At 35.3% G+C, this 23,002-nt stretch overlaps 2 protein-coding genes across 2 annotated transcripts; one reads left to right on the top strand and one right to left on the bottom strand.

Annotated features, from left to right (window-relative positions):
* Positions 1-15,711: 15,711 nt before the first annotated feature.
* Positions 15,712-16,895, bottom strand: LOC128224453 (TM2 domain-containing protein CG10795-like). The gene has a single exon (XM_052934293.1). The coding sequence runs from the start codon at positions 16,768-16,770 to the stop codon at positions 16,150-16,152; it is 621 nt and encodes a 206-aa protein (XP_052790253.1). The 5' UTR covers positions 16,771-16,895; the 3' UTR covers positions 15,712-16,149.
* A 239-nt stretch (positions 16,896-17,134) lies between these two features.
* LOC128224392 (deoxynucleotidyltransferase terminal-interacting protein 2-like) lies at positions 17,135-22,089 on the top strand. The gene is made up of 6 exons (XM_052934217.1): positions 17,135-17,753; positions 18,090-18,222; positions 18,997-19,092; positions 19,502-19,666; positions 20,072-20,181; positions 21,321-22,089. The coding sequence occupies exons 1-6, from the start codon at positions 17,155-17,157 to the stop codon at positions 21,415-21,417; spliced, it is 1,200 nt and encodes a 399-aa protein (XP_052790177.1). The 5' UTR covers positions 17,135-17,154; the 3' UTR covers positions 21,418-22,089.
* The last annotated feature ends 913 nt before the right edge of the window (positions 22,090-23,002 follow it).

The raw sequence follows: 23,002 nt of genomic DNA, 5'->3' as shown, positions 1-23,002 counted from the left end.
TGATGTGCAATTATTAAGTTTATGTTGTGTTGTTATGTTTTTTCGTTAAGTTATTAAAGACAGAAAGGGTCATGGAAATCTACTTACTGTTGTAAAAAGCATCACTATAGCATCAGACGTACTGATTCCAGGTTACACCATTTAAATTATCATGATGATAATATGTATAAAGAATGTACATGTATTCCTTACTGATATTATCGGCTTTTGATTATTGTCCGATAGTTAATCAAATGATTGGTCCGATGCGATTCGATTATCGATAGCAAATGGGGTCCCATTTTCAAACACTAGCGGTAAGACAGAGTCTCAGTATCGATGCTTTAGATCGATAATGTTTAGGAACCAGGTGGTGGAAATAAGCGTCTTGTGCTTTGTTGAAACAAGGTTTGAACTCTTTTGTGCGTAGTTAAAATAATTCGCGTATAGATATATGATAATGGGTGGTTTTCATAGATATGTGCGCAGTAATTCAAAATATGTAAATAATTATTTTAATAGTTCTAGGGAGAGTGCAGAATTAGCTCTAGAATGCAGCGTTAAAACGTTAATTTTTTTTGGTGCAATTTGAAACGAAAATGATTTACTTGGATTTTAAATACTGCCTTAATACAAGGTGTCCATGGTGCGACGACAGTTATTAACAAGGGGGTTTATAGCGTGATGACAATAAGAAAGTAGTTTCATATGTGTACTTTTTATCTTTGCCCGTCTCCCTCGTTCATGTCCTTATGGAATCTAAAGTCTTGAATGACTGACTACAGGGCGTGTCCTAGTATTTTTTATTGTATTATTGTTCCTGTTAATGTCATTACTCAATACCCTTTATGTGTCTCTTTCAGCGTGCATATTTCTTCTATGTGCATCCATTGAAGGTATGTGAACCTAGTTGTCAGTTTTCATCATAACGTTATATTATTTGATAGTTTTTCGGATTCTTTTTTAAATTCAACACCATTGCTATTCAACAATTGTGTCTTTCGAATTCAGTAAATTTTAATAAAAATACTATTTATCTATTATTATAATATGTATTAAATACATTATTTGTGGTTTTATATGATTTTATTGAAGTTAAGTGCCAGGAAAAATGTGAAAAAAATGTAGCTTACGTTTAACTTGGTTTTAGTTCCCACGCACTTTGCGTGTATGTGTCTTATTTTAATGTTTTCTTTTTCGTTAAACATTTTCAGGCTTTCTTGTTGATGATCGGACAACAACGCCACATGGTATCTTTTTTAATTATCGAACAATCTTAATACACTTAATATTACTAAAACTGCAGTGTGTAGTATTTTCAGTAGGTGGAAATAACATGATTACATAAAAATAAAAAAATGGTATGTACATAGTTGACGTCAAACTGTCTCATTATATAAATTCGCAACATTTATCGAATTTGAAATCGTCTGCGGAGTATTTTCAATAAGAAACGTATTAAAACTAATTGAAAGCATAACTACTGTGGTATATTTCAGTCCTCTTGATCAAAATTAGCGTTAACTCGCTTTTGAAAATCTTTAGACGCCCTTTAATTTTTGTTATCGGCGTCCGCATATGGTCACGTCCTTGAAATTGTGTATCATCCCTACATTAATTCTACATGCTTGTTATTTTTGCAGCTCATTGCCTCAACAGCCAGGATAATTGCGACTTTCTCAACCTGACGTACGCCATCTGCAGTAATGTTCAGCTTGCCAAGGAACAATGTCAACTTTTCTGTCACCTGTGTAATGCAGGTGGGTATAATTAAAATACGAGGTCACATATTTTTATATCTTTATTCGAGTCTCGTCCATATACATACTAAAAGTTACATGCAACACATAAAACAAATAATAATATGGCCATTCTATACAAAATTACAGGAGACTATTTGACAAATACACAGAACATATTAATACAAAATAAAATACAGACTTGTTATAAAATCGAATTAATCGAAATCAGAATTAAAACTATCGACAGGACAAAACACAAACTCAATAACGATTGTCAAAAAATGACTTTCAGAACATTCCATTTGAAATAACAAACAGAGTTAAGCACGGCCTAAAGAATGAACCATTTGTTAATCGATTAAATTGTTTGTGTATGGGTGACATACACAACTTAACAGACAATGGATATTCGCCGTTCATATAAGCTCACTCCAGCACTTCGTATTCAAGTGACCTAAATCTACTTACCAGTCATTTAATGTTTGCTTTTAATAATAGTAATATATATTTTCAGTCGACGGTCACTGGTCAGTTTGGGGTCAATGGAGCGGATGTGACGTATCATGTGGAAATGGAACTAGGTCACGCGCCAGATCATGTGACAATCCCGCGCCTGCGCAAGGTGGGGATGACTGTGTAGGTCCCAAACATGATCAAGACGTTTGCGTTTTGCAGACATGCCCGGGTATGTAAATAATTTCGTCAGCGATTATCGTGTATTGTATGTTTTCTGGTAAACAATGTGAATCAGCGAACTTGCTACTCATCAATGATCGCAGTCTGGAAACTTCTGAATTCACCAGATTCCGGTTAAATAATCATCATAAAACTAGCCTATCATCATGCCAACGAGTAGAATTATTTATATAAAACATAGATTAGTGTTGTAAATATATTTGAATGTTAACTTTATCTTTAAATCTTTAGTATACCATGTCTGAAAATGAAATAACGATTGATGTTATACAATGGGGTCTGATTTTATACAATGAGTATTGAATTACTTCAATTTCTAAAAGTTCATGGCGCTTGGAGTGGATGGACGGTTTGGGGATCTTGCAGCACCTCCTGTGGAGTAGGCCTTCAGAGACGGGACCGCAGTTGTGACAACCCCTGGCCCTCCAAGGACGGTAACCACTGTAACGGTGACAACATCAACTACAGGGTGTGCGCCGATGCTCTATGTACAGGTATGTCAGAAGATGTGTACTACTCTAATCGCGACAATAGAGACCCTGAGAAACACTACTACAGGAATACTTTTTGACACACAACTGGATGCCTTATGGTTCAAAACTGTTCAGCGATAATTCATCCTGTTGTGTGTACAATAAACACGTTTTGAATAACATTTACGAAAGTACAGTCGAACCCCGTTGGCTCGAACACTCAGGGACAAGTGAAAATACATCGAGCCTCAGAAAATTCGAATCAAGCGGGAAACTTTACCTTCAGTTTAAAGAAATTGGTCCTTAACATCTAGTTCGAGCCAACAAGTAATTCTAGACAAACGAGTTCGAGCCAACGGGGTTCGACTGTATCAGAAAAGTTATAAAAGCAAGCATCAAAGAACATACAAGTGCATGTAAAAGATTCATTTTACAATTCGTTTCAATTTTAATGGTAACTTTTACTAGCTAGAGGTACAAGTACACGAACGTGTGTATTTGTAACCTTCTGGTACTCGTAGAAAAGATTGGGGCTGTGCCTCCTTATATATGTAAAGAAGCGACTGGAAAACCTTATTTAGAGACAAGATCAATGAAATTTACCAACTGCATGCAATTGGCTTATGTTTACCAGCATGATAACACAAATGTGTATGTAGGTATTTAAGAGAAGGGACAATGCACAATTATTATTAATATGTAAATACCTAATGTGTTTAATGAAATTTCATTTTTTCTATGAAATATAAAAACACTACACCAACTTTCAATTCATATTAAAGTATTTCATATTGAGAAAGGAATCGCTAATCACATTGTTAAGAAAAAAATCATAGTAAATTCGGCACTCTAACATAACGTAATTAACATTCTTGAAACTCACATAATACCCAGCATTTCTTTAAAAAATAACCAGCTACAATATTAAGTCATTAATATGTACATGTGGTTTATACGTTCACGAACTTCGGTGAGCCTGTGTACCTGCGTGTGTGTCTGAACGTGTGTGTTCAAAAGATACGAATGAAAAAGCATATACTTGTTATTATGCAATGATTTGACTTGAATGCGCATTCTTTGTACTCTATGCGAACAAATAAGAGAGAAAAGGGCATACTTATTAATTGTGCCTCTAGGTATATAGAGTAAGACTGACTGAAAAGTGCTTGAAGTGTGCTTGTTCCGTCAATTGATTAAGGATAACATATTGAAGAACGATTGATAAACATTTATGTGTACTGTGTATAGTATGCCTTGTTTTTGGTTTTGGGAGTATTATCGTTAGGTAAATTGCATATTGAGCAATTAAATGCAATGCAGTCTTTTGAGTAATAAACAGACCGGTGACGTATATAAAAAAATATATTTTGTAGATGGATGGAATAGTTGGTCCACCTGGAGTTCTTGCAGTGTCACCTGTGGACAGGGACTGAAACACAGACACCGGACGTGTAACGAGACGATTGGAACAACGTTGGGGGGAGGATGCATCGGTAACGATCAGGAATACGCCGAATGTTACATAACAATCTGTGATACGATTGTTCTTTTCTATGCACACGGTCCTAGAGACTTGGCGATTTCTACAAATGAAAAGGTAGTCTATGGGACAATAACGACAAACAAGGGTGGCGGTTATAATTCGTCAGACGGTGTGTTTATTGCTCCATACGAGGGCTTGTACTTGTTTACGTCGCAGAGCTGCTCTTTTGCTGGCAATGCCGCATATACAGGAATAACGAAAAATGGAGTCATTCTCCAGACGTCGACTGTTATAGACATAAATTATAGCACATGTAGCAGTATGCAGTCTGCAGTTGAACTGCGTGTTGGAGATAGAGTCTGGGTTCAGGGTACAAATTCCGCTCAACTCTACCAATCATCTTCATATGCGAGATGTAGTTTTAGTGGGATGCTGATAAAATAAGACCGCAGTTCATTTTACAGTTTCTAGTAATCGATAAATATAACTCAAGACCACCATTGTTTTATTCACTATCCGTCTCATATAGTTTTATAGCTCCATAAAATTATTTTTGCATTCCCAGTTAACAATTAATGTATATTTTCTAATGAATTTCTCTGGAGTAAGCAATACTAACAAACCACCATGGAGATCAGCCATCTATATATAGACGTTCACTTTCGCTAAAATACATAACATGTGCACCTTTCACTATTTCAATATTGGTGCTTAACTGTCAACACACTATGTATTAAACGACATTTCATGAAAGAGACATTGGAATTACATATTTTTGTTTAGACACTCTTGACAAGAAAATATTACTTGCTCCATTTCATTCAGACCAAAATGGTCAGAATGGTCAGAATTCACTACTCAAATATGGGCACAATTTTTGTCAAGTATCATACGGTCAATGAGGGGCAGATAACTGTGTTCTTAAGCCGTATTTAGCACTTGTTATATAGCACATATATACATCCGCTGAGCAACGGCAGTCAATGGGAATATGTTACTCTAATAACTAGTCGACCTAATTGCAATATCGGAAGCTAGGTAGGCACATACTAATGCTATAGTGTTAAATGTGAAATCTGGCTAGGTTTAATATGGTAAACTTTTTACTGAATTATAATTGTGCTCAGTAAGTCTTATTTCAATTTGTATCATATAAACTAAAACTATACGTTTGAAAAGTGTGTGTGGTTAATTCTTTATGGCAGTTATTATATATTGTATTGGTGTATTGTATTGATGTATGGTATTGATGTATGGTATTGATGTATTGTATTGTATTGTATTGTATTGATGTATTGTATTGGTGTATTGTATTGATGTATTGTATTGTATTGTATTGATGTATGGTATTGATGTATTGTATTGATGTATTGTATTGTATTGTATTGATGTATTGTATTGTATTGTATTGATGTATGGTATTGATGTATTGTATTGATGTATTGTATTGTATTGTATTGATGTATTGTATTGATGTATTGTATTGTATTGTATTGATGTATTGTATTGTATTGTATTGATGTATGGTATTGATGTATTGTATTGATGTATTGTATTGTATGGTATTGATGTATTGTATTGATGTATTGTATTGTATTGTATTGTATTGATGTATTGTATTGATGTACGACGATCCACTATGTATTGTTCGTGCTGAATTGTTTAATCATTTGTCATGTTGATATTATTCAAACAAAGTATTTGTATCTATTGGTTCTCTAAATAAATGATATTTCTCTTGATGTTCTTTCTTGTTCAAGTTGATGCTTAAGTTGTATTGTCTTTCAAAAATACTATAAAATTACAAGAAGAAGTCCTGCAGTCAAACAATCAATTATAGAGGCCAAATGTTAGAGGCCTTACGACTCTGAACAAGAGACTCACAAGTATAAAGATCAAAAACACAATACTTAAAAATGCACTTTTACTCCCAAGTAAGATTTACCACAATAAATAATATTGTTTTAATATTTCAAAAAACTTGTTCAATCAATAAAGACTTTGGAACGGTCAGTAAAACACGAGTTTGGTGGAGCACGAGTCTACGTGTCTATGAATAGGACTATTAGCGCAAAGGCCCTCACTTTTCCCAACCGTGTTTAATCAATAATTTTAAAACAAAAAAATATAAGCCACTTCGCAGGTAGCATCAACTTGAAGAATAAAGTAAAGTTATCATATTAACTGATGAAGAAATTGCAAGTAATTACCGACCGCATCACCTAAAAACGAATGAATCAAGCCGGTACAAAAGTGGACACTCTTAAAAAATACTATGCAGTCATTCGAAAACATCTTTCGTCTCGAAATATCGAAACGATTTTTTTCGAAAGCAAATTGTTCAGTCTCTTATAAATAAGAGAACTTCGGCTGGCATTGGTAATGGTACTGAAAATGACCTTAAGGTAAACATAGGATGTATTTGAACGAACAAGTGTCGATGCGGACGTCCAAGATTAAAATATTTTTTGTCGTTTAAGCTTTATTGAAAGTGTCTACAAAAAAGTTTCAGTTTTATGTATAAGTATCGTTTCCAATATTTTTGTGGAAGGGAAACGGCGTCTGACAACATATCGTGAGCCCAAGAAAGTCAGTTGAGTCTTGTATAGCGTCAAAATGGAATTTAAAAGTTTAAAATTCCAAATTTATACTAAAAACAACAAAATAACATGTGCTAAACTATTATTATTCGCAACAATGAACCAGCTGGATATAGACGATCCTGAATTGGCTGTTTTAATTTACGCATATATTGTTGTACGAAAGAAAAGGTCACAGCATACACGTGATATAAATATCGGATTTGAAGTCAGAAGAAGAAATAGAAAGCCTAGGTCATGCTGGGTTAAGCCATGGTTAAGTGTTGAAAGTAGGCTTCAATATGGACATTACACACAACTATTAAACGCCGAACTCCGGTGTCGGGATGTCGGAGCATCTTCAATTTCTTCCGGTTGTGGAGGTGGGGGAGGGAGTGGTGGCGGATGAACATCAACCACAACAGTTCTTGAAGTTTTGGAACCTTTTCGTTTCGCTGGCATGATTAAACGATAGAGTACCAGTAGATACAGCTATTATGTATATGCAGCTTGCGTGGAAATCGTGGCTATCGTGAGGAAACGTGTTGGAGCGTGTCAGAGCGTATCAGAACGTGAACGACAATCGGGGATACCGTAGGAGAGCGTGACGCAACGTGGAGCAATAAATGGTAGAAAAGTGTATATCGTAACAGATCGTGGTAGATCGTAGCAGAGCGTGGAGCTATCGTGAGGCGTCGCAGCGAAGCGGGATGAAAAAATGTGTCCACGCTGGTCCCGACCTGTTGCGATTGTACTCCACGTTCTGTTACGCTTCGTTACGTTCCGTTACGTTTTGTTACGAAGGCCACGCTCTGTCCCGATTAGAAAATGAATCGGGGCAATCGTGGTGAAATTTAAGTTCGATTTAAAATCTGTCCCGATGCCCACGATGTCCCCGATTCAACCACGTTCCGTTACGCTCCCCCACGATCACCCCGATTCGACTCCACGCTCTGTTACGTTCGCCACGATGCTCTGGAATCGGGGACATCGTGGTAATCGTGGCCTAATGTAAACCTAGCATTATCGGCCAAACAATCAGTTTCGAAATATGTTTTATTACAACCAATAGTCGATGCTTGTCTTCGTAATAAGTCCTCCCTTGCAATTTTTCTCATTTCATCTTAATGTTTCGGCATTAGGCTCTCATTTTCTAAATTATGTTTTCGCCCTTAATTGTAAATCTACTAATGTCATGTCTCAAAATGTTAAAACCGTCTTATTTACATGATACCTAGTACATAATTACGGTTCTTATAACATTTTATATATTCGGACTCCACACACTTTGACCAGCCCAAGTGCGTTCATACCCCGATAATGACATCAATCCCGCAATTCATTCCTTAATTATACGTAAAATTGAAACGCAAATGATGAAAGTACATTTAACATATCATAAATTAATAAGTTCCAACATGCTGATTATAGTCTGTCGTGGCACGCTGACACAAAACAAACAATAACAATATAAACATATTTCGATTTGTATTTTTACTCGATGATTCGCGATCCGAACATATCCGTTCTTGATGCTGCGTTCATCGGATGGTAACCGCAATTGCCGAAAGGACGGCAATCATTTAAGAAATGGAAGTTGAGTCGTAAATATAAGTCCATAACCTTAAGCGTTAAACAAAAAGTTCATAAACTGCTGGGTATTGGTATTGTCCCAATATTGCCCATGGTATTACTACAAGTAGTTCAAGGTGACGTTCAACTAATGGTTTTACCTGTTTTGAACGTGAAAGTAGACCATTTTTTAATAAAAACAAATAAATATTTTAAAGTATAGTCTGTTTATCCTTACAGCATATGTCTAATGAAATCCAAACAAATATTTTGAGACCATATATATACAATAATATATCACAAGAGAAATGTCGAAGAAAGATAAAGTATGTTAACCATCTTTTGCAGTAACAACTATAAAAAAATCATAAAGTTAAGACATCTGAAAGCCATGCTATACGTAAAACATAAATAATTCAATGAAAACAACAGGGACAAGCCCAGTAGGTTGTCCGGTTTTCGCACTCGCTTCTCGCCAAGGCAACCCGAGTTCAATTATCGGCCTGGACGCCTGTGAGTTTGGTTAGTGGTCACCAAACCAGACAAGTGGGTTTTCTCCGGGTACTCCGGTTTCGACCACAACAAAGTGCCAACGAGAGTGACTAAGTATAAGTTAGCAAAAGTTTATTCACAGTCGTTGTAAAATATATATTGTTAGAGGCGCAAGACACTAAACGAGAGACAAGACAAGAACAAACAACACATGCATTAACATAGCTTTATCGGCATATGTTGTGGTTGTATCGATGAGATGAGCATCTTAACCAAGGTTCATGACAGATGATGCTGTAAGAGGGTGGTACAGGGATACGGCTCACAACGAAAGTGCCCTTCTTGTTCTATGTAACAATAAGCATCTTAGTGAATATTTTCAACTTAGTAAAAATTTCGTAATTTTGACATTGATTATTTTAAATACCCGCTTCGTTTCATCAGATTTATTCATATGCATATTATGTTTAGACCATTTTCTTCCTTAATTTCATATTCTTGGTGTACAAATATTGTTCAAATTAGAAAAAAAGGCATTTTTTCACTTAGTTGAAAATTGTTACTAACATGCTTATTGAATACGGCCCCTGAGTTCACCAGTTTATTATGAATTTGCAGAATAGATTTCAGCTATGGCATTATTTTTCCACAAATTATGAATACTTTGTCTGTTGATTTAACACCAGAAAACTATATCAAAATAGTTTCGTTTGTCTGCTATCATCATTTCTTTACAGTCACTATTTATAAAGTCCATGTGCCACAGTCATGGCCGCATCTCTGGGGTCATCTCTGGATCCATCCACCCAAGAAAGAGGTCCTGCAAAATATCATTCAAAACCACAAAATTATCTTCAAATATGATATAAATCATGTGTAAACTTGAATATACATACAGTAATACATCAACAAATGCTACCTGAATGGGGAGAAACATTTTTTAAGAACTACTTGAAGGGGTACTACGACCCGGAAGCATTTTGTTGTGAGCCGACACCATAGGTTAGGCTCCCCATGGTTTTGCGTAAGGACAACGTCGGCAACGTGGAGCCAAGCTGCGGCGAACTAGAGAGAACACCTACATACACAACTTGCTGAGCGCTAGTGACACGGGGTTAGCGATGTTAGGGGGTTATGTTGCGTCGTTCATAGGCGACGTGCCTACATGGATGTGGCATAATAGGGAGAGGTGGAGCTATGTGTACTTGTTACCAATAATACCGATGGGGCAATTGGTGAACATTTCTGGTCCAATGCAATTTTTCATTAATACGGGACGATGATCTCTCCAGTTATTAGGTAAGACATGGCTGTAAAAGAAATTAGAATAAAACAAATCTCTCTCTCTCTCCCTCCCTCCCCCACCTCTCTCTCTCTCTCTCTCTCTCTCTCTCTCTCTCTCGCTCTGTCTCTCTGTCTCTCTCTCTCTCTCTCCCTCTCTCTGAATTATCTTTGCGTTGTTGTCTTTGCGTGTGTTTCATGCAGTGTATGGCTTTGCCTTTAATTGAAAAAAAGTCATAACGCTTTTGTGATATAGATGTACTTTCTTCATTTATTGTAAAAAAAACACATTTTCCAAAGAGATTGCAAAAAAAGATGCATTCTCTAGTTACTTTTTAGTAAGAAGACAAACCGAATGATGATCAAATTACCAAACGATATAAATGTAAACCAAGTAGCCAAAATTGAATTTAAAAAACATTAGCCAAATATTCCACTTAAACCCAACAGTCAAATAGTTCAACTAACACTATTAGCTAAATATTCAACTAAAACCTTGTTTAATAGCACAACCTCACAAATCAAAATATCTGATATGAAGATCCGCATATTTGGGACATCAATCCATGAACTGTGATTTCTGCCTGAATTAGTTCGTTGTCAAACACATTTTCAATAAATGATGTTTAAATAAAAACTGTTTATAAAATTCGGAAAACACAAAACACGTTGGACCACCTGTTCATGGTTACCCGATAATATTTTGGTGTCATTCGAAAGGGTTTTTAGAGTCGGGAACAAATATGTAAAAACATAAACCGAAACAATTAAAAAAAAAATTAAAATATTTGGGACCTTAAAATATTGTAAAATACGAGTTCAATTATAAAATTTCAATCAAAATGAAGAACACAATTACAAACCGGCAAACTTCTTCTGTAATGCATGTTTAGTCATGTGTTTACGGCAAGGAGTATTTTCCTCTAGATGGAAACAATCTATTGTTAGGCCACTTTTAAAGAAGCTTGGTCTTGAACTTGAATTTAATAATTATAGACCAGTGAGTAACTTATCATTTCTCTCCAAGTTGGTTGAACAGGCTGTTTTAACCGGACTTAATAATCACGATCTTCTTCCTGAGAACCAGTCGCCCTACAGACGCTTTCACTGCTGCGAGACGGCTTTACTTAAACTTGTAAATGACCTGCTGGGCGGCATGGAGAATCAAGAGGTAACAGCGCTTAGTGCCATTAATCTCAGTGCAGCCTTTGATACCGTGGACCATGACATTCTACTTGATGTACTTCACAGTCAGTACGGAGTCACCGATTAAGTTCTGAGATTGGTCTATTCATACCTACGACCTCGTAGCTGCCGTGTGTGTATCAGCACCGCCAACACCGCACCACTATCATCTCCGCTTATATTGGAATGCAGTGTGCCACAAGGCAGTTGTCTTGGTCCATGGCTCTATCTCACATGTGCTGGAACATTATTCGATGTTATCCCACCATCAATATCGGTCTATGGATTCGCAGATGACCACACTGCAAACAAACGTTTCGGCCAACTTCTGTTACCAATGAACTAACTGCAATCAAAGAACTTGAACAATGTGCAGTGACAATAAACAATTGGATGAATGGAAACAAACTAAAAAAGAACACCTCAAAAACTATTTTTTTATGTTTGGCAATAGATCACAGTTAAATAAATGTTGTACTAACGAAATAGACATAGCTGGTGACAAAGTTCAGTCAGTCAGTATGATAAGGTACTTAGGTGCTTACTTGGACGAAACTCTGAATCTTATAGAGCATGTAAAAACCAAATGCAGAACCGCAATGCTTAACTATCTCAGAATTAAGGGTATTCGTTAATTTTTGACTACAGATGCGACAAAAATCCTTGTACTTTTATTAGTCATTTCGCACTTAGATTACTGTAATTCTATACTGTTTGGCATAGCAGAATGTGATCTATACAAACTCAGCGTATTCTAAAACTTGCGAAACTTGTCTTAAAACGCGGCAAATTCGAAAGTTTTGAACAAGCTATATATGCACTTCATTGGTTACCTATCAATGCCAGAATTAATTTTAAATTGCTATTTTTCATGTACCAGTGTTCTGTTAATGATGCACCTGCCTACCTCGCTGAACTTTTGTCTAAACACATCCAAAAGAGGTCGGAGTTAAGGTCTTCAGATTCAACAGAGTTACAGTTTGAGATACCTTTTAACAAAAGAAAATCCTTTAATGATAGAAGTTTTAATACAGTTGGCCCCAAGCTCTGAAACAAACTGCCTTTAATGATAAGACAGCCTGAAAACGCACTTTTTTAGAGATTATTATGCGCTGATTTAGATGTAGTTGTCCAGTAACAGTTAATACACTATATACGAGACTTTTCGACATTGTTTTTAATATACATAACTGAGATATGTGTATATTTTATTGGTTGTATTGTCGTTTCTTTCATATGCTTTTAAATTCTCTGTTTTTATGTATTTTTTTCTCTGTTTATTGTGTTCTAAATAATGTTTTATGTCTATTATTTTACATGTTTTATACTGATGAACAACGACATTGAATGTGATTTTGTACAAAAATAGGCGTTTAATTAAATAAAACAGTTACAGTTTCATTAAGTAAATATAACACTTATCAATAAGAAGGACCCTTTCAAAGCATACCAACATTTAACATAACGGTCAATCATCCGGGCATAATAATTCGAGATTCGTATAAGTACATCGGTATTTGAACTCGAAAACAACCTCGGATGTATGCCGGTACATCAAAAGAAGTAGTCCGTAAAATGTTGGATAATAGTATCATTAAATTCTAGTGTTTTAACATATTTCATGTTTTTTGTACTTCTAAGTTTAAATTGATTGTCAGTGAAGTGTATTATTGCATTAATAATTAAATTCCAAAGAGTAAAGTCAATAACTTTTACTGCTAAATTGAAATTACTACGCGATCTACCTGCAGGGTACTAGTTAATTGTAAAGATTTCTGACATTGTAAACCATCCATATGAATCCGATGTTGTTTTCGGTGGAAAATTGCCGAGAAGTTCGGAATGGTACATCAGATACCTTAAATAGAATTTTTGTTAGTGAAAAGGATACGTAAGAAACTATTTGGGGTACCTCAGCGTTAAGGGAACTTTTTTTAACATTGGACACTCATTGCTTACCCCTTAACATATCTAATAAATAACAAATTGAATTCAAAAACACTTAAAAATGCATCTTTTTCATGTGTAATTATAACATATGCAGTCAAATTACGCATGTGTTAATAATATGATTATTTAAATTAAATGGTAATTTCAAATAGTTTGCACCAGCTCGGACATTACAAATGCAACGATAAATCCGATATCGATATTTGGGTCCCGGGTCCCGACAGTACCAGGTCCCGGTAGATAAACGCGGTATTATCTTTCCGCTAGATAATTACCGCTCGAATCGGTCGGATCAATCGGAACACCTCGGCCAGCATCCAACAGGAATTGAAGAATTCGTCTATCTCGAAGCTTGCCGGAGATGGCCGAGATGTTACGATTGCATACATGTGATAACGTCCCGGACGTCCGGGATTGTCCCGGAAATCGTATCTCTGTCACGGAGTCACGGAGGGTGCATGTTTGTCCCGGAAAGTCATAAAAAATAATAATCTCGGAATCGGAATCGATTATCTTAATTTTACCAATGTAAGTCAGCTATTTTGCCTGTCCGGGACACTGGTCGTAAAACACAGGACATGTTGACACTAATCCGTTTATTGGTACGTGTGTCGTCGAGGTCATCGTCAATCACCCGATAATTGATCTATCGGCCTATTGTTGTGCTTAACGAGTGGGGGAGGGTTCTTGTATACAAATTCATTGTTTTCATATGGATTTGTTTGGTCTTATGAATGATAGCTTTTAATTGATGAATTGATATTTTTCACACATTTTACCAACAAACGAGCATGAAGGTAAGTTCAAAGAAAGTGACAAAATGAGTAAAAAAAACAAAATTAAAACACGGAAAACATCCCATATTTCTTTCAAATTTCAAAGTCGATACGTCGTTATACTTTAAACAACTTTTAACAACTTACGCGTCCATAAGGAATTTTAGTGTTTTGACCTTTTTTCCGAACTATCGTGTGTATTTTTACGCCGAAATAAAACTGACGATGTGGGGTTTACAGGTGGTTATATAGAGTGCTTTAATCACGTGACCATGATAAGTCACGTGATCGCTTTATACAGCGGATTGTTGACACGTCTCTATCAAAATTATATGCATCTCCAAACGGAAAAAAGCTCATCGACTGGAAAATCTTCTTTATTGTCTGGAAAATATTGTGTGTCATAAATTGCAAACGTTTTAAATGTGATGAAAAAATAAATATTTTGTAACGCATGTTCTCAAAAGCGCGGGAAAACAGGTGCCCGTATAGTTGTTTATTTCCTGTTTTGATGAAACCGAAAGTAGACTGCATATCCTCCTGGTTAGCACTTCATTTAAAGCCTGGGAAAATATCTGGTGGTTTTATTTTTTCAAGAAAATGCAGAAAAAAACCCCAACCATGTCAAGTAAAAAAATGTCTTGGCAGTCAAAATAGGTACATTTTCCCGACGTTAAAAACGACTAAAATAGCCCCAGATATGCTATAGAATGCACCACAGACGTTCCCCATTTAAAAAAAATTCCGGGGGGGCATGCCCCCGGACCCCCTAGTGTGCGTTGACATTACGATGAGTGTCCCGGAATCGACCCAAGAAAGTCTGATGTTGGCATATTCGGAGCTCCTCGGACATTTTTATTGAAAACAACCTCGAATGTATTTGGACGGTTAACATACTCAAAAAGCGGTACGTTTAGGTCCGCTGCAAGTAGATCGCGTAGTAATTTTATTTAGCAGTTAAACTTTATTACTTAACTCTTGGGAATCTTAATTATGTTTGCAATAATACACTTCACTGGCAATCAATTAAAACTTAGATCAATAATTTTTTTATCCAACCCTGAAACACTACATATAATCAGGATCAAATTAATTATAATATAATTGAAAAAAAGACGAACTACTTCAACTGATGTATCGGCATACAACCGAGGTTGTTTTCGATAAAAATGGCCGAGGACCTCCGAATGATCTTGGCTGGGGAAAAACACAGTTGAGTGTGGACGCATAGAGTCGCCAAAACAAAATTCGTCAAAGACTGAAGTGGCTGTTTATATGGACAACCAAAACCACATGAACCTTATTATTTCCGTGATGTATGGGAAATGCATACAGCTATCTGCAAGGAATTCACTATACATGCAACACACTCAAAGAGTTATGTAGCTTGATGGTCTTGTAACTGAATCTACAACCAATGTAACATCCTAAGTGCTATTGATATTTGAAAACATCGTTATGCCTGAAAGTGAACTTGCAGGAAAAAATGCTACAACGCCGGCGCAAGAATATTTGTAATATATATTTGGCCCTCTTTCTTCAAATTATCAACACAATGAAATCAATATGAGTTACTTTTCATTTCATATTAAAACATGCATGTACAAAAAGGCGAAATGAAATTATAAGCAACAAAAAGAATACAGTCAAGATAGTCACTAGCAGTCATTTACATGGACTACATTTAACTCATTAACATTTATAATGAATATGTCTTCTAGTAGGTCAAGATGACCTGTGACTGATTTCATAATAACTTACATATTAGCATTGACAATGAACTTTCAATGTTTCAAAATATATGACTTATAAATGACAAGATGGACATATATGTCTATGATGGCAATATTCTTTGTAATATACAAATTATGTAAAGAACACTTTCGTATGCTGCTCTGTATGTTCTTAAATGTTAATAATTTCAAATAAATGAGTTCATGACTAATCTTCAGTGTTTATGATAGTTTCGTTGTTCATAACTCTTTTCACCAGGCCGGCTCCATAGTAGTCTATGACATAATCAGAGCCATCTGATGGCTTCACTGTCTGTGTTGCTATCAGTAAAACATCGACCAGCTGCCCAAGAAAGAAGAAACCAAGGGTTGAAAACTTCAATAACCCAATGGCTGGGTACCCCAGATAAAAACGGTCTATCCCAAACATGCCTAGAAATACTGATAACAATAACGCTGTTTCAAAGCTGTAGCCGTTCGTCCATTTGCATGGCACATCAGTGTAAAACCCAATCTCTAAGCCGGTAAAATTGCACGGTTCTCCGTATGAATTTATACTTTTATCTGGTACACAAACTATTGAAGGTGCTGGTCTACATCCGACTTGCAGTTTCCTCGAGCTGTCACAACCATTTTCAGCCTGTGTATCTATGTCTATCTCGGGATCGTCACACATGTACTGTCCCATTAGCAGGTCGGAGCACTGTCCTAACGAAAATGGTACCGGGGTACCGGTTTCGTCCGCAAAGCAAACTTGGCCCCACACTTCCTGAAGAAATAATGTCACTATTTGGCTGATGAAAAGAACTAAACCTTTTGAGATATCCATTTTCGATCTCAATGCATATTTCTATAATCCTTTTACTAAAATAAATACGTTTTCTATGATCAAATTCCTCAATGAGTGTCCTTTTTTATTTGACAGTTGTTTGTTTTGATTGGTAAAACTTTAGAGTAGGCTCCCTTGGAAAAAGTAGCTCAATTTGTTTTATTGATTCATGCGCGTATTTTAAATGTTAAAAATAACTTGTACATGATTATTGATTTAAAATTCGTTGTAAAACTTTAACTTTATTCAAACTGAAGTTAAACTCATTGATTATTTTCCTTCAATTTCCCATAAAATCAAGCTATTTCTAGGACTACTTTATTGATACTGAGAAGCGGATGTATTCATCCAGTGTGACGTTTGGTCGCTACACGTGAAAAATAAATGTTTCAAGAAACGAAGATGAATTTCGATTTTTCTTCAAGTGACAGTAGTTCTGGAAGTGAAGAAGATGTCCAAGAGAGTGTACAAATGGTGTTCAATGCAATGAGACAAGAATTGTCTAAATGTTCAGTCAAAAATCCTCAACAGAATGAAAAGTCATCTAAGTTCGCGGGTCGCAAGATCGGCCAACATAGGAGAGTGCTTGATACCTTTAATAACAGTGGTAGTGAATCATCAGGTGATGAAGTGGAAACTATTGTCAATGCAAAATCTTTAAAAGGATCGAGTACTTATTCAACAGAATCACTCGGATATTTTATTGACAAAGGCCCTGTTACAAGCCACAACACTGATCATGTATCAAATAATCCAGATAGTAATGTTGTCTCATTTGATTTATCAAACTTAGAAACGGAACAACCAACTATTCAAATAACTGATAGTGAAGAAGAAGCAAGTATTCAAAACAATGACAATGAAGGAAATGCTGAACATTCAGTCAACGAAGTTGGCAATGCATTACTGGCTGAAATCGCTGAGAAGAAAAAGTCAAAAAAGAAAAGGCACAGAACTAGAAATAAAAAGCAACCAAAGAAAAGGTGTGACATGCCGTAATGCGATCCCAACAATAAATACATATTGATCGAAATAAGCACATGCACTTAAACAAACCTGTATACATATTTGGACTTCTGACATGATTGTTTCGTGCATTTAACATAATACGTGTTATTTTTTAGACTTTTAAACTTATGCCAAGACTTTAAAACAAACTCTTTTATAGTCACTAGTAGGGCTTGTTTAAAGCTTTTAGCATTTGCAGTATAATTTTGATGGCTGAAACATTTTTGAGTTGCAATATTGTAAAGTTAGACATTTTTGTAACATACAGTATACATGCCTTCTCTTAACTAATCCATGTCTTTCTATTTCAGTGACGATGCTTTGTCTTCCAGTCTTCAAACAGGGGTTGAGATGAATGATGTTTATGTGAATGTTGATCCTTTCAACAATCCCAAGTCAAAGAAAAATGTCACCAACTACATTAGGCAGCAACAGGAACCGGAGGTATAAATTCAGCTTCACTGACGATCCTACAAATTAAGTATGTGTCAATATCGGTCACTTACAACTTCTGTTTGTCGAAACAGGGGAGCTTTATTGAATTAAAAGCCTTGACTGGTTATTAGGTACTTATTTCTTTTTTTTTTAATTATAATATTGCAGGTTAAGAAAGATTATGTGGAGTCCCAAGTAATCCACTAAAGTGTCTAGATACCAAATGGTTCCGAAATCGGCAAATACATTATTTGTGCAAAACAAGCTTAGAATTTTTTGTCAATATGAGCTAGTTTAAGGCGGATAATATATTTTACATGATTAAAAGAATATTTTGTCGCTGTCTCGGCTGAGTTAAACGGATTTTAAAAGCGCATAAAGGTTTCCAAGTTTGTAATGTTTATATATTTAGCATGTAAAAGTCATGTGATTAAAACAGATACATATACCGATGTTATTTTTAAGTTAACTGGGATTTATGCGGTAGACAAACAAGATTTTAAAATGGAAAAAAAAAACACGCAAAAACTGCTAAAGAAACATGAATGTGTCATTTATAAGCAAAGGGATGTGATACATCATTAAGTGAGATTCAATGCATTGTACACAATGTTATTGATTCAATGTCAGTTTTTATTTACAATTTTCTATTTTCTTGCTAGTGTTTTATCTGTAGTGTAGTCCCATTAAAGACCCTGAGTACCGCATAACGAAATCGGGGGTTTCAGCCTCTTTAATGTCTTACAGCAAACTCATTTTAGAAACAAGTTTTTTCGTTTTCAGATAATGAAGAAGAGTGTCATATCTGATGATTATGAAAAACAAGACTCCATTGCCAGCACTCATGTTAGCATTCGACAACAGAAGAAACAGAGAAAGGTTTGCAACACAAGCGCTAACTATTATACAACATATTGTAATATAAAAAATGTTTCATTATCGATTAAAGCTGCACTCTCACAGATTGAACATTTGACAACTTTTTTATTTTTTGTCTTGGAAAGAGCAAATGTTTGCATAAATATCTGCAAACCAATACAATACACTAAGTTAATGGTTATCTGTAGCTCTGTCCTTACCGAGGGCTGGGTAATATCTTAAAGGTACTCCCTCATGTTTTTGGACCAAAGATTAGTTTTTGTAGGTGTGGCCGGCGCCTATTTTGAAGGTAGGGTCAGCAACTATTTCATAGGTAGTATTGGCTCCTTTTTGAAGGTGTAGGGTCGGGCGTTGTTTTAGGCCTTAAATAAATGTGCCCTTAAAAATATGAATATTTAATTCTCTCCAGGTTGAGCGGGAAAAGACAAAGGGAGGTAAATGGTTCAACATGCCAGCCACAGAGATAGAAGACGAGCGAAAACACGACCTTGAGGTGCTACAGATGAGAAATGTCCTTGATCCAAAACGATTCTATAAGGCCAACGACTTGAAGATCGCACCAAAATACTTTCAGGTTTGTATCAGGCTGTAAAGAACTTAATTATAATACATTTGAAAAAAGAGGCTAGAAATGTGTTTGAAGTAGTTTTAAGATTTCGACGGCCAGATACACTAACTTTATTTGTATTAATAAACATACAATTAGCCTTTAAATAAAAGGGTACACATGCTGGTCTCCATTATGGCAGAAGGATGTTATAAAAACAGACAGGGTGCATCAGTCTCCTGCATGAATACATTAGCTCTTCTGACCAACTCAGGGAAAACTTTTTGTTCTACTGAATTTCAAATTTTTATTTTTCAAAAAATTTCATAATATCAATTATGATTATACCGATGATTTTCCTAAAATAGACTTTAAAAATGCCTAAAAAACTTAGATTGTACATAACACTCCAAGATTGGTTTGATTTTACAGTTTGGACGTGTGGTTGAGGATCCAACAGATTTCTACAGTTCTCGTATTCCGAAAAGACAGCGAAAGTCCACCATTGTTGAGGAACTCCTGGCAGATTCACAGTTTAGACAGTAAGTTACAAGGCTCAGGCAGCCTCCATTATGTTGTCAAGTCAATTACGTAAGAAGCATTTGTCCAATCAACACCAAATTTTGTCAGAATGATTATGGCCATAAAATCTCTGGCAGTTTCGATAATTGGATAATTGGCCATATTGCTCAAGTCACATAATGGCCCTTAAAATTATAGGAAATACCTAGAATCAATCTTGTCCAATCAATAACTTAAGAAGCATTTGTTCAATCAACACCAAGTTTAGTCAGAATGCTTATATGGATATAAAATCTCTGACAGTTTGAATAACTGGCCATATTGCTTTTAAAAGTCACACGATGGCCCTAAATTATATGAAATACCTAAAATCAATCTTGTCCAATCAACACCAAATTTAGTCAGGATGTTTATCGGTAAAATACCTCTGACAACATTGATAAAAAGCCATTATGGCTTGAGTCACTTCAGAGTTCTCGCCCTTTAATAATAGAAATAGGTCTAGTCTGATCAATAACTTTCGAAGCATCTTTGGCAGATAATGTGTATGAACATAATATTGCAGACAAGTTTGATAACCAGCATTATGGCTCTAGTCACTCCAGGGCTAACGCCCTTTAATTATAGATCTTACCTAAAATTGTTCTTGTCCATTCAATAAATTTGAAATATTTGAAGCTTTTGTCCAATCATCAATAAATAATCACTGAATTATATTTAATATTTGAATATCAATGACATGATATAGGACAAAATAATGTGGCCTTGTTTTCAGTTTTTGCCATTTCAAGGAATTAACAATTGTCTATTAAGGGAAGCAATATGGTTGTAAATATTATTTTTAGTGTTTGCTCATATGCATTTATCAAATTAAAAGACACATAGCCAACAGATTGTTTAAACTTTTACTTGATAAATTTATTTCCTTCCATTTCTTTTTACAAGACATTTTCTGCTAAGTTCGAAATTATAGTTTGTCTACTGGTCCAGTTTCTGTTTTAATCAACCAATGTTCCTCAATAAAATCAATAACAGCTGACTGCTAATTTTTCAAAATAAATGGAAGGCAATTTTGCCGGTAGATAAAATATGATTTGGAGCACTAAAATCAATGATTATAGGTATTACATTGATAACATTTGATGTTGTTCATTTTCAGATACAACAAGAGGAAATATGAAGAAGTGCAAGAGGCTAAGAGACTTGGAAAGGGGCCGTATAAACACATGAAACGGCTGAAAAAGAGGAAGCGCTAGATGTAGAGGGGCTGTATAAGAATAATAAAACTGTTAAATGGAAAAGGGATGTATAAACAAATGAAACTGCTGAAAAAACTAAAGGATGAATCGATTGGCGCTGTATAAGAAATCATTTAACTGCAAAAAAAGTTATATACACATGAAACAGCAATGTTTTGGAACATCTCGGCCATCTTAAACAAACTTGGATGTATATTTATGGTTTTCAATTTCAGAATTCTTAACATTTAACTATGCCGTAAGTTGATTGCTAAGTAATTTGAATTTAACAGTTAAACATTAGGGCTTTACTCTTAGGCATCTTAACTATTTATGCAATGATACACTTGACTGGGAATCAATTTGAGCTTTGCAATACAGATAACACGTTAAAACACTACAATTAACTATTGGTATTGTTATCAATTTTACGAACTACTTTTACTGATGATATCAATAAAAATGGCTGAGTAATTCCAATTAATGAAACTGCTGAAAAAGAGATATATGCAGAGGGACTGATTTAGAATTATGAAAACTGCAAAAAAATTGCATAAGGGAGTGTATTAACACATTATATATATATGGAAAAATAAATGATGAACACTTGATTAACTTCAAAAATTGAGTATTGTTGTTGAATATGTGTTTTGTTTAAAATTTGTTGCTGTCATTAAAGATGTAAAATTTGTTGCTGTCATTTAATATGTAATGTCTACATTAGTGTTGAGAGCTACCCATTGCATAGCACTGCCATGCAGCCCCGTTTAACGTCCCTCCTAGAAGACAATTATTTCGTTTTCTTAGTGGTGAGGTGTAGAATTTAACGCGCAACCCCTGGGTTCGCAGACAAGCCGGCTCCAACTAGGCCTGTAAAAACTTCTGAAAAAACTTATTAGACATAGAAATTCGAATACATCATGTATTGCATTGAAACTTTATAAACAGGCTCCCAACCATTCAACCTTCAGAATTAATCAAGAAAGATAACTCTATCTTTTATATTATATCATTTTTGCCCCATTATTATACGACTTAGAAATTCTGGTTAAGGTTTGCATGTAAGCACACATAGGTTAATATCTCAGCAACTACTTCATGTAATGCATTGAGACTTTATACAATGGTACTCAACCACCCAACCTACTTGAATAACCAAGTTAGATAACTGCATTTTGCAAATAGTGGCACTTTATTATTGGACTTTTGCATGTAACCACATTCATGTTAATATCTTAGCAAATGCATCATGTATTGCATTGAAATCTAATCTAAGTTTACAGTGATCCATGTTTCGCCAAAACTTTTCAATATTTACACTGAAAAGCGGTGTGATAGTCGAGCGCGCTGTCTCTATGACAGCTCTTGTTCTTAAACAGTTTAAGCTATAAAACATTAATTTTCGAACGGAAATATGAAAATCTACGATCTCATTTTTTGTCAGCATTCTTATATCATTGGTTTGCAGATCTATATTAACGCAAAAACATGCTCTTTCCAAGACAAAAAATAAAAAAAGTTGTTAAAATGGTCAATCTGTAAGAGTGCAGCTTTAAGTTAAATTTTCATTATAACTTTACTCTCATTTACCTAAGGGAGGTCA

This window comes from Mya arenaria, chromosome 17 (assembly GCF_026914265.1).
Source record: "Mya arenaria isolate MELC-2E11 chromosome 17, ASM2691426v1".
NCBI classification, from domain to species: Eukaryota; Metazoa; Mollusca; class Bivalvia; order Myida; family Myidae; genus Mya; species Mya arenaria.
Note: the sequence above shows the minus strand (reverse complement) of the source record. Positions and strands in the feature narration are given on the sequence as shown.

Excerpts from the sequence above, each read along its gene's own strand:
- LOC128224392 (XM_052934217.1), top strand. The coding sequence starts at position 17,155 with ATGTTTCAAGAAACGAAGATGAATTTCGATTTTTCTTCAAGTGACAGT. Across the intron at positions 18,223-18,996 it reads GGCAGCAACAGGAACCGGAG|ATAATGAAGAAGAGTGTCAT; the intron begins GTATAAATTCAG and ends TTTCGTTTTCAG. Across the intron at positions 19,667-20,071 it reads TCGCACCAAAATACTTTCAG|TTTGGACGTGTGGTTGAGGA; the intron begins GTTTGTATCAGG and ends TTGATTTTACAG.
- LOC128224453 (XM_052934293.1), bottom strand. The coding sequence starts at position 16,770 with ATGGATATCTCAAAAGGTTTAGTTCTTTTCATCAGCCAAATAGTGACA.